The sequence below is a fragment of the Bubalus kerabau genome, chromosome 1 (assembly GCF_029407905.1).
Source record: "Bubalus kerabau isolate K-KA32 ecotype Philippines breed swamp buffalo chromosome 1, PCC_UOA_SB_1v2, whole genome shotgun sequence".
NCBI lineage: Eukaryota > Metazoa > Chordata > Mammalia > Artiodactyla > Bovidae > Bubalus > Bubalus kerabau.
In genome coordinates, this window is record NC_073624.1 from 32,582,205 (window position 1) to 32,601,416 (window position 19,212).

The 19,212-nt window shown below is 36.9% G+C and overlaps 1 protein-coding gene across 5 annotated transcripts in view; it reads left to right on the top strand.

The window, feature by feature from the left end:
* PDE3A (phosphodiesterase 3A) overlaps positions 1-19,212 on the top strand; it is a 363,124-nt gene that overhangs the window by 202,448 nt on the left and 141,464 nt on the right. For all 5 annotated transcript variants that reach the window (XM_055571490.1, XM_055571510.1, XM_055571499.1 and 2 more), the window contains exon 2: positions 12,004-12,054. In XM_055571490.1, coding sequence (XP_055427465.1) covers positions 12,004-12,054 — 51 coding nt within the window. The remainder of the gene's footprint in view (positions 1-12,003; positions 12,055-19,212) is intronic.

A 19,212-nucleotide genomic window follows, 5' to 3' on the forward strand; every position in this document is an offset into this window, starting at 1 on the left:
TTTTAAAAGTTTCTCAGGATGTGTTCCATGGAAAGTTGTTAATTTATTTTGAAACAAGTGTTCTGTGATCAAGTATATTTAAAACATTAGTTGAATTGAGTTCCTTTGTTTAATACTTCACCAAACTTTAATAATGTTAATATGTATTTGGATTATCCAAGTACTTATTATATTATGCACGATTTCACAAGTTTATTTTACAGTGTTGCCATTTCTTTATAAAATATCTCATAAGGAAACACTGTGTATGTGTTAGTCACTCAGTCATGTCCGACTCTTTGCTACCCCATGGACTGTAGCTCAACAGGCTCTTCTGTCCCATGGGGATTCTCCAGAGAAGAATACTAGAATGGTTGCCATGCCCTGTTCCAGGGTATCTTTCCAACCCAGGTCTCCCACATTGCAGGCAGATTCTTTACTGTCTGAGCCACCAGGGAAGCCCATGAATACTGAGAGGGTAGCCTATCCCTTCTCCAGGGGATCTTCCTGACTCAGAATGGAACCAGGGTCTCCTGCATTGCAGGTGGGTTCTTTACCAGCTGAGCTACCAGAGAAGCCCTACTGGTTAAGTCCAAAACTGATGAGATTGCATTATTAGTAGTTTAGTACCCCAAATGCAAATTAGTAAAAAAATTCCATGTGATCAAGATATTCTGGATATATTGAATAAAAATAAAGGAAGCTTTGTAGCATTAATAGCTACATATAGGTTTAGAGTAGTGATTGTAATTTTGATAACAGGGACAGAAATAGAATTATGGAAACATTCCCAAAGTGTGGGAACATCGTTATCATCCGTATCAGAAAGAGATACAGGACTTACAGTCAGTAGAGAGGCTGGGATTGCAAACTCTAGAATATGTCTTTCTATTTGAAGTTTTCTCATTCCCCTATGTTTATGAAATTTATACTGGCTGCTGAGTTGGAAAGCTGAGTTGTTAGGTTCAGGGATTTATTCTCTGCCAAGTGAATAGAATTTAGGTAGTTATCACCAACTGGGAAAGGAAAACATATCCCTTGATTTCAGTCATGTGCAGCGCTTTACTGTTTTCAGCCTCTCAGATCTTTCTAAGGTAGGTAAATGCTAAAGAATCCCCTTTTCTGCTAAATTGTCTGAAGAGTCAAGATGGGGAGAATAGGAGAAAGCTAAATTATTTGGGGAATAATAAAAGAGGAGATTTAGATCTTGGGAAAGATCCCTGAAGAATGAAGGTTAAGACCTTTAAGCCTGAAAAAAAAATAAGATTCATTTCTGCTCCCCACCCCCAACCCAATGAGTAAAAGGCAAGACATAGTAACAGCCACCAAAAAAAAAAAAAAGGCTTTGTGACAGCCGCTGAGATACCCGATGGATATTTTAGTGATGTAACCAGGTCCTGTCCCCACCTTAGACCTTCAGCAGTATCCCCGTCACTTGATGATTCCTTGTAGAGTGGACTGGATTGGCTGTGGATGGATGTGATAAAGTGGTAGTGGGTGAAGCTAGCCGTGGTTGAGAACAGAGGTTGCTGATGGTATCTTGTTTACCCAGTGGAGACTGGTGGAGTCTCCCAGGAGGCCCATGGAAGTCTGGATTTGACTTGGGCCTTAGGCCAAAGTTGTTAAGAAAGTCCCTGAGGCTCCCACACATTGTCACCCAGCCCTCCAGGGCCCTTCGCTGGGGTTTAGGGCCTCAAAAAACCTCATACAAATGATATTGAAAAAGATTTACCCTCCTTTATAATTAAATTTACATATTTCCAGTTCCCTTACAGTAGAGCACAGCATAGCCTTGACCTTCTTACTCCACTAATAACAAGAGGCCAAGTAAAGAAACGTCAAGGACTAGATAGGAATTGCTCTGCTCCACAGTATCCGTCACCCATCCTCCCATGCCTGGGATTGCCATCAAGTGGGCCCTGCACTCTGGGGAGTGAGTAGTCCAGGCCCATCTTCCCACATGGAATCCTAGAGAGTAAAAACATAATGACTAAGGAAATTATAAAACAAATATGTCAAGGGAAGTATTCAAAGGGGACATGCCAAGGGTAAAGAAGAGCTTTAATTTGCTTAAGAAATTGAAAGTCCTGGGCTTCTCATAGTAACTGCAGTTAAAAAGCAACCCCCGCTCTTATGTATTTTATGACTCTTGAAAAACAAAACCCATGTGTTAAGGGACAGCACAATTATACTATGTACTATGACTAATACAAGGGTGCGTTTGTGGCCTATGGAATATACTTCATAAATCCTGTTGTAGTGAATAAAATTGAACTAGAGATTGGGGAAGAAAGAATCTCTGGTCCTTGAGTATTTCTCTAGACAGTGTATTTTGTTATTTTTAACTAGTGGAGCTAATGATTAACATTTTGGGACAATTTCATACCAGAGGAAGGCAGTAAATTCCAAATAGAAACCTATGATTTCAAAGATGCTCGGTGGTGACCAAAATGGGAAGGAAATCCCAAAAAAAGGGGATATATGTATACATAGGGCTGATTCACTTTGCTGTACTATAGAAACTAACACAAAATGGTAAAGCAACTAGACTTCTACAAAATTTTTTTTAAAAATTCAATGAAATTTTAGCTGCAGGATGCTCTGCTGCTCCTCAGCTCTTCCACTTCTCCCATCTCACAGTCTTGCACTTTCTGTGTCTTCCGTCTTGCTTGCCCCACTCCTGGATGTCTGTATTTCAGCTCTCCCACTTTATGCAGATCTCTGATAAATGTCACTTTTTCAGAAAGGACTTCCCTGATCTTTGTTGTTGTTGTTCAGTTGCTCAGTCATGTCCGACTCCTTGCGAACCCATGGACTGCAGCACACCAGGCTTCCCTGTCCATCACCATTTCCCGGAGCTTGCTCAAACTCATGTCCAATGAGCCAGTGATGCCATCCAACCATCTCATTCTCTGTCATCCCCTTCTCCTCCTGTCTTCAATCTTTCCCAGCATCAGTGTTTCTTCTGTTTTTTTTTTGTTGTTGTTGTTGTTGTTTTGCGAGGGGGGTGGAGGGTGGGGGGCGGTTGGTGGGTCTCTTCTAATGAGTCAGCTCTTCACATTAGGTGGCCAAAATATTGGAGCTTCAGCATCAGTTCTTCCGATGAATATTCAGGACTGGTTTTCTTTAGGATTGAGTAGTTTGATCTCTTTGCAGTCCAAAGGACTCTAAAGAGTCATCTTCAACACCACAGTTCAAAAACATCATTTCTTCGGTGCTCAGCCTTCTTTATGGTCCAACTCTCACATTCCTACTACCAGAAAAACCATAGTAATGTCTCTGCTTTTTAGTATGCTGTCTAGGTTGGTCATAGCTTTTCTTCCAAGGAGCAAGCATCTTTTAATTTCATGGCAAGCATCTTAAATAATTTGTCACTTTTTCAGAAAGGACTTCCCTGATGTACTTACATAAAATTAGCTCTGTTGTCAGCCCCAACCCACAGTTTTCCACCCATTCTTTATCCATTATGTTACTGTAGTCATCTTTATAGCTTTATCATCTCCTGGTTTATGTTTATTTATGTTCTATCTCTTTTCATTAAAATTGTAAGAGCCAAGAGAATACAGATGCATCTTGGTCTGTTCACTGATGATAGATTATGCCTAGAATAATTTCTTGCATATAATAGGAATGTAAGAAATACTTGTTTAGTGAATAGTGTTAAATAAAAAGAGAGTTTTATGTTATATTTCCCTGTATGTACTATACAGACTATATATATATATATAATAATAAATATATATTATATGATATAAATAATCATATAAATCATAGCACATATATATTATTTTTATGTTTTCAAAAATAGTAATTTTTTAAAAAGTTCATTTGCTTTTTACTGAAGTATAGTTGATTTAAAATGTATTAGTTTCAGGTATACAGCAAAGTGATTCTGATATATATGTATATAAATAGTGCTGCAGTGAATATTGGGATGCATGTATCTTTTTGAATTATGGTTTTCTCTGGATATATGCCCAGGAGTGGGATTGTTGGATCATATGGTATGTACTCAGTCGTGTCCAACTCTTTGCGACCCCATGGACTTCAGCCCACCAGGGTCCCTTGCCCATAGGGTTTTACAAGCAGGAACACTGGAGTAGGAGATATGGTAGCTCTATTTTAGTTTTTTAAGGACCCTCCATACTGTTCTCCATTGTGGCTGTACCAATTTACATTCCCACCCACAGTGAAGAGAAAGGTTCCATTTTCTCCACACCCTCTTCGGCATTTGTTATTTGTAGACTTTTTGATGAGGGCCATTCTGACCTGTGTAACGTGAGAACACCTTTTAGTTTTAATTTGCATTTTGCTAATACTTACTGATGTTTAGCATCTTTTTTTGTGCCTTTTGTCCATCTGTATGTCTTCTTTGCAGAAATGTATGTTTAGGTCTTCTGCCCATTTTTTGAGCTGTAGGAGATCTTTGTATATTTTAGATATTAACCATTGTTGGTTGCATCATTTGCAAATATTTTCTCCCATTCTGTGGGTTTTCAACAAATGAAGTAGAAGAATGGTTTACTTGAGAGTAATGTGAGGATAACCATGTGACTGTTACCCTCCATCATTATATTTTTTCATATTTGAAACCTCTTGCCTCTTTAGGATATGCAAAGAATATATGTTTTAAATTTTGCATTCAGTTGTGGTTTCCTACAGCTTTCATCCCTTTAGTAATAGCTCTGGTGATGCTTTTTCACCCAAGAAGTCCTTAAAAGGACATTCATGATTATAGTAACACACAAAAAACAATAGGAGAACATAGCACAGGGAAAAATATAAATGAGAAAGGAAAATATTTTGCCTACAGAAACACACATTCAGCTATCTGCATTTCTCATATGATTAAAAATATCTTTGCTTGGTTGAAACCATTGTGTTTCCATGCTAACTTCTCATTTGCTTCCCTGTGAACTTTTTAAATTCCAAGTTTGGCAGCAGTTTTGTTTTCCTTGGAACTAAGTACTGTGTAACATTCTGTTAGCTAAAGGCAGTGATGTAGAAATTGATTATTAAAAATAAAAGAGGAATTTATTTCATAAGGATGAAAATTACTTAGTGTCAAGGAAGTTAGGATTTTCAAGATGCTTTACATAACAAATTATGTTTCTTTGCAAGGAAGTACATTTTGTTTCCTGGGAATAAATTTAAGCATCTTCTTTTTACCCATCCTGATTAATAAGAACTGAGAATGAAGGAAAGGTATACAGTTTTAAAGAGAATTCCTTCTGTTTGCCATGTGTAGTCATAAACTTGGTGACCTGTATGTCTTCAAACTTCCTGGTTAGATGTTTATTAAAATATTATTACCCAGAGGAGTAATCACTGTTAAATAGCCAAGAGGGTATTTTTTATAGAAGGTGAGAGACATTTTTTTCTTCCTAAATTATGAAGCCCTGTACTCTTTATAAAACAGAATATATTTGAATTTCCCATTTATTTTTCATGTTTTAGTCTTACTTTTTCTCTCTCTGTCTCTTCTGTATTTCTAGATCCTTTGTATAACAGATTATAAAATCAGAAAAATTCCTCCTTCAAAAATAGTATCATATCATATTAATAAACTTTCTGTCTCTTTTCCCAGAGTGGCCTAGGTATCATACTGCTGTTCACTTATCTTGAACATTTAGTCCATATAAATTCAATTGCAAAAAGAAAAAAAAAGATTCCACAAATTCTACTTCTGTTCCTCGTTGTCCATGCATGACCCATTTCTGTCTTTCATCTAATCCCATGATAATATCAAATGACTACGTTGGACGTCTGCAACTTAACACTGATTCTACCTATTGATTCAAAGGATGTTTTGACTTTCTCACTGGTGTGACGTCAACATCAATTTGCATGGAATTCTGTAATTCATTGACGTATGGTGCAAGTTCTCTTCTTCAGTATTTATTATAACTGACTAATTTTTTTTTCATTTGTCCTGATCATTAGTAAAGAGAGTGGGGCTAGGGAAGTATTGCTGTACTTTCTAAAACTTTTAGTCTATGGTTCTGGTTTAATGAGAATACTGATGAGCGGTCAAATGCTTCATTTTAATTTAAATAATCTGTAGTATTAAATACGTCAGGCAGTTTTTCATACTATGAATAGCTGTTTTAAAAATAATACTGAAAGAATGGTGTTCATTTTAGTCTTGGATCCATGATCTGAGGACAGTACTGTAAAATAAATAATGTAAATGGTGTAAACATTTCAGATGCTATCATCTACTAATATGAAGCTGATCCTCACTCACCCCTCACCTGTGCCAGGTATGCAATGATCTTGGGAAGGAATAGAGCCCTGACACCCTAACCAGTACCTACTCCTCCACCCCCCACCCCCTGCCAACCTCTTTCTCAGCATTTAATAAACAAATGTGAGAAAATACTATAGTAAACCTCATACACTCAACACTGAGATAATGTTAAATTTTGGCTCAAATTACTTTAATGAAAAATAGGTTTTTAATGATAAAGCCCTTGTATGATTTCCTCAAGTCCAAAGGGACAAAAATCTTTGTTACTTTCCTTTTCCTCTCTTATTGCATGTCTTACTGAATAGAGGACATTCCAGCATCTCATTCACTATTTCAGAGTTTTCTATTTTTTTAATATTTTGCATAGCATATAGATTACTGTAACTTTTAATTACCTTTAAAAAAGTAGTAGCAGTATCATTTTGAAATACTACCACATGCTTGGTCAACTCAGATTTTTTAAAAATATTATAATAATTGTATTAACTGAAATTCCCTGGTGGCTCAGATGGTAAAGAATCTGCCTGTTATACAGGAGACCCAGGTTTAATCCCTGGGTTGGGAAGGTCTCCTGGAGAAGGGAATGACAGCCCACTCCAGTATTCTTGCCTGCAGAATTCAATGGACAAAGAGCCTGGTGGGCTACAGTCCATGGGGTCACAGAGTCAGACATGACTGAGCAACTAAGAAACACAAACACACACACACACAATGATATTAATACATAATATAAGTATATAATGATACAATGAAATAGAATTCCTTTGGCCTAAATCTTTCTCATTAGTCTATTGTATACTGCAAGGAAATAACTCTGTCTGATACATAACACATTTAGTATAATTACTATTTTATAGTTTATTTTAAAAAGTTAGAGAGTGAAACTATTGGAAGTTTATAAGTTTTAGTTTATAAATTATCAAATTCTCTTCTGTTGTAAGTGAAGACCCAAATGAATCACATTTGGAATGTTTTTATTGTTTGACTAAAATTTGTCTTTAAGAGAGTTAATGGCAGAGGGCAGTGAATCCCAAGTTTTTCTTATTTTAGTTCTAATCTTGGAGAAATGTTATATTCTTGCACCTGTCATCATTAAATATTCTCCCTTAAATTAGTATAAGTGGATTACAAATTGTGTTTGTTATTTATTTACTTCTTTTTATTTTTATACTCATGCATACGCACTCCACTCCAGTACTCTTGCCTGGAAAATCCCATGGATGGAGGAGCCTGGTGGGCTACAGTCCATGGGGTCGCTAAGAGTCACACATGACTGAGCAACTTCACTTTCACTTTCATGCATTGAAGAAGGAAAAGGCAACCCACTCCAGTGTTCTTGCCTGGAGGATCCCAGGGACAGGGGAGCCTGGTGAACTGCTGTCTATGGGGTCACACAGAGTCAGACACAACTGAAGTGACTTAGCAGCAGCAGCAGCAGCATACTGAGTTTCTTTCACTTCTAATAAAATTAGTTGTTTCCCATAAACCTCTTGACTTGATATTTATTGTGTAAATTGTCCTTATCCTTTCTTCCAGTTATCTACTAGGGTTGTATTTCTTTTTTTTTTTTTAATTTTATTTTATTTTTAAACTTTACATAACTGTATTAGTTTTGCCAAATATCAAAATGAATCCACCACAGGTATACACGTGTATTTCTTTAAAATGTGTAGAGTTCTTAGTGGACTGAAGATGTTATTCTTTACCTGCCATTTACTGTCGATATTTTACCAGTGTGACATTTGTGAAGGCACTTGAAGGTTTCAGGTATCCTGATCAGTTGATCTGACTTTTTTCTAAATTTGGAAATTCTTTTTTTAATTCCAAGATAGTTTAAGTATTTGTTTTCATTTTGTTCTAATACTTACAGTTTAATCTTTTTAAAATAACTCTATTTATCTACTGTTTTTAATATGGGTTCAGCTCTATATTTTTTTCTTTTTTCCATTGATTGAATAATTCATCAAAAACTCATTAATTTTTGTATTTTCTTTTTCACTTTTTTTTTTACTACATGTACTTAATTTATTTCAGAACTGTCCACTACATTTCATTCATTTATATTTTGAGTCATGAAGCATTATCCTATAATTTGAATTAAATTTTATTATTTTAATATACTTTAATAACCACTAGGGCAAATTTATCCCTTCTGGTATTTTGATTCTTAGTTTATTCTCTCAGATAAAATTTGGGTTCTTTTTTTTTTTTCAATATCTTTAAAAAATGCAAACAACTTTTGATTGAAATTGAGTTAAACCTATACATTTATTTGGGTAGAAATGAACATAATTTTATTGAATAACTTCTCAAACAGGAGCATTTTATGTTCTTCAGTGAAGCTTTACCATTTTCTGTGTATGATTATCAAGCATTTCTTGATAATGTTCAAAAACATATTACTTTTTGTTGCTATTATGAACAGCTTGTCTTTTGTTGTCAAAATCAATGCAATTGAATAGGAAAACTAATATATATATAAACATGCTTTACAATATGTCTTGTTAGCATGACAGCTTCTTATTGGTAAGGAGTTCTTCCAGTGCTACACATGACTAGTGAGTGACTAGACAGAGAAATGGAATTTTATTCCTCTTGGTTGATATCTTGCATTTTCTTAATATTCTTCATGGTAAATGTTATTTTTGACAAATAAATATCATGATCTGAAGGGAAGTAGCTCAATGCTGTTACAACTCTGGAAGTAACTTGATAATGTCTTATAGTCTGTGTTTTTATAAAAATCTATATTTGTAACGTTGGGGCATACTTCAGATTAAATAATTTTTGCTCCTTAGAACTCTCATATTTTTGTGATTTATCAAAACAGAATTTAAAATTATTGATATTTTGGGCTTCTGGTTCTTATCATTTCTGACAGTAGGCTAGGCTACACTAGCAGATTTCTGCAGGATGTTTTGTTAAAAAACTACAAGCTTAATGCCACATAAATAAAGCTTAACATGGTTTAACATCTCTCTAGAATGTTCCTGACACAGACTAGGAAAGCTGTACATTAGCAGACTTGTTTAGTCATGCAGTGATATTAAAATATCTTCTAAACAACGAGTAATTGAAATATTAGCTGTTAAGCCAGAAGTTGATTTTTTTTTTCCAATCTTTTTGCAGGACAAAAGTTAACCTTAAAAATGCATTCTAATATACAATAGGTACAGACAAATAATTTTTGATTCCACTATACAAGGTACTTAGAATAGTTAAATTCATACAGTCAGAAAGTACATTGTTAGATGCAGGGGGTAGTGGTTAGGTTGGGGAGGACTTAGTGTTTAATGGGGACAGTTTCAGTTGAGGAAAGTGAAAGATTAGGGAGATGGCTGATGGTGAGAGTTGCACAACAATGTGAATGTATTTAGTGTCATAGAAATATACAGTTAAATATGGTTAAAATAGTATGTTATGTGACTTTTACAATAATAAAAAAAAATTTTTTTAAATAGGTGTATTACTTTAGATATGTTAATTTATATCTGTGAGGGCTATTTAATACCTTACTGTTAAAACATAGGTTTCAAAAAGCTGCTGCTAAGTTGGACACTTCAGTTGTGTCCGACTCTGTGCGACCCAGTAGACGGAAGCCCACCAGGCTCCCCTGTCCCTGGGATTCTCCAGGCAACGACACTGGATGGGTTGCCATTTCCTTCTCCAAGACATGAAAGTGAAAAGTGAAAGTGAAGTCGCTCAGTCACGTCTGAATCTTAGCGACCCCATGGACTGCAGCCTACCAGGTTCCTACAGTCCATGAAAGAGTAGAAACTGTTGCCATGTAAATAGGTATAATTTAATTTACTGTCAAGAATTTACTGGCAAGATTTTAATTTACTGGCAAGAATACGCAGAAGAACTATACAAAAAAGATCTTCATGACACAAATAATCATGATGGTGTGATCACTCACCTAGAGCCAGACATCCTGGAAAGCGAAGTCAAGTGGGTCTTAGGAAGCATCACTATGAACAAAGCTAGTGGAGGTGATGGAATTCCAGCTGAGCTATTTCAAATCCTGAAAGAGTATGCTGTGAAAGTGCTGCACTCAATATGTCAGCAAATTTGGAGAACTCAGCAGTGGCCACAGAACTGGAGAAGGTCAGTTTTCATTCCAGTCCCAAAGAAAGGCAATGCCAAAGAATGCTCAAACTACAGCACAATTGCACTCATCTCACACGCTAGCAAAGTAGTGCTCAAAATTCTCCAAGCCAGGCTTCAACAGTACATGAACCCTGAACTTCCATATGTTCAGGCTGGATTTAGAAAAGGCACAGGAACAGAGATCAAATTGCCAACATCCATTGGATCATTGAAAAAGCAAGAGGGTTCCAGAAAAACAGCTACTTCTGCTTTATTAACTACGCCAAAGCCTTTGACTGTGTAATCACAACAAACTGTGGAAAACTGTCCAAGAGATGGGAATACCAGACCACCTGGCCTGACTCTTGAGAAATCTGTATGCAGGTCAGGAAGCAACAGTTAGAACTGGCCTTGGAACAACAGACTTGTTCCAAATCGGAAAGGAGTACATCAAGGCTGTATTGTCATCCTGCTAATTTAACATATATGAAGAGGACATCATGAGAAATGCTGGGCTGGAGGAAGCACAAGCTAGAATCAAGATTGCTGGCAGAAATATCAATAACCTCAGATATGCAGATGACACCACCCTCATGACAGAAGCAAAGAACTAAAGAGCTTCTTGATGAAAGTGAAAGAGGAGAGTGAAGAAGTTGGCTTAAAACTCAACATTCAGAAAACTAAGATCATGACATCCGGTCCCATCACTTCATTTCAAATAGATGGGGAAACAGTGGAAACAGTGACAGACTTTATTTTGGGTGGCTCTAAAATCACTGCAGATGGTGACTGCAGCCATGAAATTAAAAGACGCTTGCTCTTGGAAGAAAAATTATAAACAACCTAGACAGCATATTAAAAAGCAGAGACATTACTTTGCCAACAAGGGTCCATCTAGTCAAAGTTATGGTTTTTCTAGTAGTCATGTGTGGATGTGAGGGTTGGACTATAAAGAAAGCTGAGTTTCAAAGAATTGATGCTTTTGAACTGTGATGTTGAAGAAGACTCTTGAGAGTCCCTTGGAGTGCAAGGAGAGCAAGCCAGTCCATCTTAAAGGAAATCAATCCTGAATATTCATTGGAAGAACTGATGCTGAAGCTGAAACTCCAATAGTTTGGTCACCTGATGCGAAGAACTGACTCATTTGAAAAGACTCTGATGCTGGTAAAGATTGAATGCAGAAGGAGAAAGGGATGACAGAAGATAAGACGGTTGAATGGCATCACTGACTCAATGGACGTGAGTTTCAGGAAGCTCCGGGAGTTGGTGATGAATACGGAAACCTGGTCTGCTGCAATCCATGGGGTCAAAAGAGTCAGACACGACTGTGTGACTGAACTGAACTGAATTGAATTTACTGTCATTACTATATTGTCTTGACCTCTGGGGGTTTCCAGGGGGCACTAGTGGTAAAGAGCCCTCCTATCAGTGTAGGAGTCATAAGACAAGCAGGTTTGATCTCTGGGTTGGGAAGATTCCCTGGAGGAGGGCATGGCAACTCACTCTAGTACTCTTGTCTGGAGAATCCTGTGGACAGAGCAGTCTGGCAGGCTAAAGCTATTTAATACCTTACTATGAAAACATAGGTTTCAAAAGTCTATTATTCTATAAAAGAAAGACTATAAATTGTTGACATATAAAATAGGTATCATTTAATTTACTGCCATTATTACATTGTCTTGCAGCTCATGGGGCATTCAGAATGGGACCACAAACGAGGGCCACGAGGATCACAGGTAAGATTCTTTTCCTTTTTTGCATTTTGTTGTTTAACACTTGGAGCCATGACTTTTCTAAAACTCAAGAAATGAGGACAGAGAAGAAGAGGCACAGCAGTCATGCCATTTGTTTTGATTTTACTTAGCTGTAATTAAAGTCTGGTTTCAGATCCCAAGGGCAGATATCAGTATATTCCTCTGAAGAGCTTTCTAGTATCCCAGATTGGTTGTGTTCCTGTTCCTCTCAATAGAGATTTTATATTCATCTCGTCGGTACAGAATTTATTTTGATCAGCAACCTACTCTGTTGATTTTATTCATTTCCTTTGATAATTTTTCTATGTATTTCTTCTTGTCTCTATCTTCCTGGTTTTGGTTAAATATTTTGAAATATAATCACAGTAAACCCTGAACTAATTACAGATTTTGTCTCTAAATGAACTGTCTTCATCTTAAGGAAATAGAAAGATGAAAGGACCTATTATTTAGGAAAAGAAACAAATTATAAACCTTTCTATATTGCCAGACTGTTCTCATTGTCTTACTTTATGTCTTAGGCAAGGAGAAATCTTCCATGACGCATTTATGCTTTTTAATGACCTAATTAGACAATGTGGATTTGTTTTGCTTTCATAATTACTTTGCCTGACAGAATAAAGGCTGAATTTTACACTGAGAAAATTATCTGTCCTCCTAGGGTACTTTGTGAAGAAATAGAAAAATCACTTTTCTCTTCGTTGCCTGCACTTACCTGACTGTAAACATGCCAAATAAAAAATGACACTAAAAATATGGTTAAGAGAAGCAGAATTGGATGTGCAGTACTGCATATGAAAAATCATTTTGAAATATGAAATTCTCCCCAGGGTTTTACCAAGTTGACATGACCTGTGCTGTCATTAAGTTTTCATGGATAACAGCTTAATTTAGGTCACTGAGAAAGTACAACCAAATCAGTCAGTTGTTTTTAGTGGCAAGTTTAACAGCTGTGTTTTCATTTTTGTCTGATATCAATTTGATGAGTAGATAATAGAAATCAGTCCAATTAAATCAGCATTATCCAAAAGAATGTATGCCTCACTTTCCCTTACTCTTACTTCTCTCTTTCTGTTTTTCTCCAACAACTCGCCCTTTGTACACATTTAATATTTTAAATCAGAATTTGCTGCCAGATTGGTAATGAATACATGGTAAATTGTTTGTAATTCTAGATCTATCACAGGTAAAGATGAGCACCAGCAAGAAACCCCCAGGTAGCTTCCCAGGGGGCTTCCCAGGTAGCATAGTGGTGGAGAATCCATCTGCCAATGCAGGAGACACAAGAGACATGGGTTTGATCCCCTGGCTCAGGAAAATCCCCTGGAGGAGAAAATGGCAACCCATTCCAGTATTCTTGCCTGAAATAGTCCATGGAGAGAGGAGCCTGGTGGGCTACAGTCCATGGGGTCACAAAGAGTCGGACATGACTTAGCAACTAAACAACAACAGTAGAGTATACCTTTATCTCACCTTGATTCTCAACTCAGATAAAAATTGTCAATGTCAGAAGCAAAAACAGTACGTATACATATAACTGATTCAGATTGTTGTACAGCAAAAACCTACACAGCATTGTAAAGCAATTATACTCCAATTAAAAAACAAAGAAGTGTTTTAAAAAGCAAGAACACACACCCCAAAATTAAAAAGATACCAATTACAACAGAATAGTTTATTGGGAAATTCTAGATAAATTAAGCACAGAGTAAAACCTCTAATTCTAATTCCCCACCAGAGATGGGGAAAAAGACACTGTATTTATGTTTTAGATCATTGATCTCTTCTTATCTTGCTATTACTTCCTTGAACAATATGTCTAAAGCCTTTCAGCCATTTGAAAGGAATTGCTGACTGCATTTGAATACAGACCTCTAAGTATTTTACTAACACCACAAGGCCTCACTCAAATACCATCTCTTTAGGAAAAGAAAAGATTTAGTTTAATTGAAGACAGGTTTTTGACCACTTACTATGTGGACGGCACTGTGGTAGGTCTCAGTCTGAGGGAAAACCGAGAGACAAGTTTATTGTGTACAGAGAGCTTACAAGGTATAGTTGGAAATAGAGCAATACTTGAGTAGATAATGTGCCTATAAGGCAGAGTGGTAGATGTAAAATTAATTATATAAACAAAGTATGATAAGAGTTTAGGTGGGACGGATTGTTGATTTATGCCTAGTGGAAATGGGAAATTTTGGTGGTGTCTGAGGTGAGCCTTCAAGGTGGTGTTACAAGATTTTAGAAGTGTAAAGAGGGAAAGGAAAAAGCCTGAGGAAAAAGTCTGAACTGGCAAAGTGTGGGGTTGTTTGGATATGTGTGAACTTTCTTTATAACTGCTTTATAAAACCTGACTGGCTAGGGACCGTTGCAGGAACTCCTGTGAAGGAATGATCCAGAGAATGTCATTTTTTATTGATTAGATGAGGAAGAAGTAAGGAGGGTCAGGAGTGTGAAATCCTGTACTTCACGGATGAGTACCAGTAACCCAGGCCTGTTCACAGGGAAAATAATGAGGTTAGTGTTTACATTGTTGAGTGAGAAGTGAAGATGACAATCCCAAAAGGGAATTTCAGACGGACATTTGAGATGCTGTTCTGGGCTCTGTAGTCAGATGAAAGGGCTTCTCTGGTGGTTCAGCAGTAAAACATCTGCCTGCAATGCAGAAGTCCATCTACAATGCAGGAGACACGGGTTCAATCCCTGGGTCAGGAAGATCCCTGGGAGAAGGAAATGGCAACCCACTCCAGTATTCTTGCCTGGGAAATCCCATGGACAGAGGAGCTTGGAGAGCTCCAGTCCATGGGGTCACAAGAGTCGGATATGACTTAGTGACTGAACCACCACCACAGCCAGATGAGAGCAGAAGATGTAAACTAAAGAGTACCAGACATACATATGATAATAGGGTTACATCAGGCAATAGATCCCAGAAGAAGAACATGAAAAGAGAAAAACAGAAGAAAGGCTGATTCTTGAGGGAGGCTCAGCATACAGGCTGAGAGGAGCCTGGGGAGGGAGTTAAAACATACACACAGGCTCAGTGGAGACCAGAGGAAGGAGAACTAATGCAGAATTGAAAGTAGTGAGCATGCTGACAAGCTACACTCAAAAGAGGGCTGAGACCACAAACACAGGTTCAAGAAAACAAAAAAAAAATGGGAAAAGTAGTGAGCATGCTGACAAGCTACACTCAAAAGAGGGCTGAGACCACAAACACAGGTTCAAGAAAACAAAAAAAAATGGGAAATGCTATTGAGTGTAGTGATGAGCAGGCCATTAGTGGGCTCTCAGAATGCACTTTCAGTCAAGCAGTAGTGGAAAGCAGAATATAGAAATTAAGAAGAGAGTTAGTGTGAGGTGGGGCTTCCCTGATGGCTCAGTTGGTAAAGAATCTGCCTGCAATGCAAAAGATCTAGCTTGGATCACTGGGTCAGGAAGAGCCCTTGGAGAAGGGAATGGCTATCCACTCCAGTATTCTTTCCTGGAAAATTCTATGGACAGAGGACCCTAGCAGACTACAGTCCATGGGGTGGCAGAGTTGGGCACGACTGAATGACTAACACATTCACTTGACTTTCACTTTTTGGTGTGAGATAGTGGAAACGTCTCATGGAGGAGTTTTGTTTTAAAAGAAAAGTAGAATTAAAAAAGAGGTGAAAAATGACAAGGTCCCAGTGTATGGCAGTGAACTATATTCAATATCCTTTGATTAACCATAATGATAAAGAATATAAAAAAGAATGGTGATGGTTTAGTTGCTAAGTCATGTCAGACTCTTGAGACCCCATGGACCATTCAATATCCTGTGATTAACCATAATGGTAAAGAATATAAAAAAGAATGTATGTGTGTATAACTGAATCACTTTGCTGTAGGGCAGAGATTAATACAACATTGTAAATCAGCTATACATCAGTAAAAAAAAAAAAAGAAATAGCAATAGAAGTGAGGAAAAATTTTTTTATGCCAAGATGAGATATATGTCTTAATAACTGTTAATAGCAAAGAGAATCAGTGTAGAGGAGAAACACTGGAAGTTCTCAATAATGACCTATTTAAGGACTGAGAAAATAGTGTAGTTCAGGGCAGGGAATGCACTTTCTCTCAAAGTGGTCCTTTGACACCCATTTATGTGTTTTTCTTACACTCCACCAGTCCCTACCCTGAACTCTTCCATTTAGTCTAGTTCAGAAAAACTGACCATGTTCTTAAACGAATTATTACATCCACCAATAAGCACTAATGAAGAAGCTTTGGAAAGAAAGTAGAGAAATTTATACCAGAACAGAAGACAATAAATGGGGACAGGTAGTACAAAAATGAAATGTTATTTAGTCGCTAAGTCATGTCTAACTCTTACAACCTCATGGACTGTAGCCCACCAGGTTCCTCTGTGCATGGAGTTTCCCAGGCAAGAAGACTGGAGCGGGTCGCCAGTTCCTTCTCTAGGGAACCTTCTGACCCAGGGATCAAACTCACGTCTCCTGCATTGCACGCAGATTCTTTTACTCCTGGTGGCTCAGCTAATAAGGAAACTGCCTGCAGTGTGGGAGACCTGGGTTCAACCCCTGGTTTGGGAAGATTCCCTGGATAAGGGAATGGCTACCCACTCCAGTACTCTTGCCTGGAGAACTCCATGGACAGAGAAGCCTAGTAAGCTACAGTCCATGGGGTCACAAAGATTCAGATGTGACTGAGCGATTTTCACTTTCTTTTACCACTGAGCCACCAGGGAAATACTGTGAGCCTGATAACTTCAGTTTTCTTGGTAGAGAAAGAGTATATAAACTTGGGGATATTACAGTGGAAAACCTTGAATGGCAGAAAATATATGAAGTACATTTATTTTAGATTTCCAAAAATGGTGACTGACTTGATGTGTGAGCATCAATAAATACCTGGTAGATAGCACTGGGCTGTCATACATGTGAGGGGCAGCCTGCAAGACATATATTGGTGTTTTTCATGTAAAAAACACCAATATATGTCTTGCACTGTTTTTAGCCTTCAAGGAGTCAAAAACAAACTAAACAATTTTGGCCTTCAAGAAGGAAGTATATAGTTTTATCTAAAGTTGGTATTAGCTAGGAGGAAAAAAAAATGATCAGCTTGTATTGAGAACATTCATCATGACCAGGATAAAGTTAAACTTCTGACTTTCCTCCTATGTGCTTTCTAGACAGAAGTTTTTCTCAAATTTGATGTTGTCTTTCAAAATTATATATGTATTATCACAAATAATAAAGTGTACCTTTCATATAAAATGCTTATAGAACAGTGACTATCTTAGTTCAAGTTAAATTCAGCTCTTAATTGTATATGACTCTTCAAACTCAGAAGAATTTAATTAACATTTATTTATTTACTCTATTCTCAATAATTCTGTGACATAATTTGTCAGCTTACTCACACATTCAGGCTGATGGTTTATTCTTCCTTTTTTTTTTTTCCTTTTAGTATAAGCTCTCAGATACTAGATCATCCAAATTAGGGCAGATGCTAAATGATATATAAACTTCAGCAGCAGGCAGAACTCTTTTTCTGGCAGCATTCCCAGTAATACCAAATGAAGTCAGAGGATAAAATTCTCAGAAGGCAATTAAGTGTTTTTCTTGTTTTGTTTTCCCTTTGCTATAAATTCTTGAAGAAAAGCTTTTCAGTGGAAAGTTAAGAGAGATAATAGAAAATTGTTCTCCTTTGAAAAGCTTACGAGAGGTAACAGGGCATTGAAGGAACCAATAGTTTCCTTGTTACTTAGCTAAGAGTCTTTGTGGGAAAAGATCACTTTGATTTGTGAATTGTACTAGAAATTTTAATGTACTGGGGAATGTACTAGGAACATTTTAACGTACTAGGAACCAGTGGGCCTGTATTAATCAATAGTTGGAAACTAGCAGGTTCTTTCGTCATTTAGTGCATTTTTGATACCTTAAACTATCAGTGGAGACAAACAGATTCTGTGGTCATTTAGTGTGTGTGTATGTCTATGTGTAGTATATATATACTAATAATATATATACTAGCAACCAAGCTTTATCAATTACACTTAAGACCACTTTTTGAAGACACAACTTATGTGTGATACATTTAGTCTTCAGATAATTGAGGTGTATTTTTAGACATGAAATTCTGGTTTGTCTTTTTAAGTGATTGAATTATAATATGTACAACACAAGAAAATAGCTGAATATTCTGGTGGGGAAAAAGGTAATAGGTAGCAATAGACTTTTAGTATGCTTAAAAATGAAATGGAACTATAATACACTACAATTTATGGGATTATATTAGGTTGGCCAAAAAGTTTATTCAGGTTTTCTGTAACATCGTACAGTAAAACCCAAATGAATTTTTTTGGCCAACCCAATAGCCAAAGCAGTTCTAAGAAAGCAGTTCCTGGAAATAAATGCTTACCTCTATGAATAATTATATGCCAACAAACTGAGCAACTTAGAAGTAATGGATGAATTCCTAGGAGCATACAATGTACGAAGACTGAACCATGAAGAAACAGAAAATCTGAACAGACCAATAATTTAAAACCTTCCAACAAAGAAAAACCAAGGCCAGAAGGTTTCACTGGTGAATTCTGCTAAACATTAACACGAACTTCTGCCAATCCTTTTCAAAGTCTTCCAAAGAATGGAAGAGGTGAGAATACTTCTGAACTCATTTTATGATGCCAGCATTATGTTGATACCAAAACCAGAAAGGGATATGAGAAGAGAAGTGTAAGTCATTAGCCCTGTGAACATAGGTGCAACAGTCCTCAACAAAATATTAGTAAACTGAATTCAACAGTACATTAAAATGGTCATACACCATGATCAAGTAGAATTTATTCCAGGGAAGCAAGGATAGTTCAACATCTGCAGATCAGTCAGAGTGACATACCACATTAACAGAAGAGAGAATAAGATTCTTATGATCATCTCAATAAATGCAGAAAAGCAACTGACAAAATTCAACATCCGTTTATGATGTGTGTATATATATACACAAACCTCTCAACAGTGTGGTTATAGGGGTAACATGCCTCAAAATCCTAAAGGCCATATGTGACAAACTCAGAGCTGACATCTCACTGCATCAGCTTTTCCTCTAACAGGAACATGACAAGGATCCCTACTCTCTCCTCTT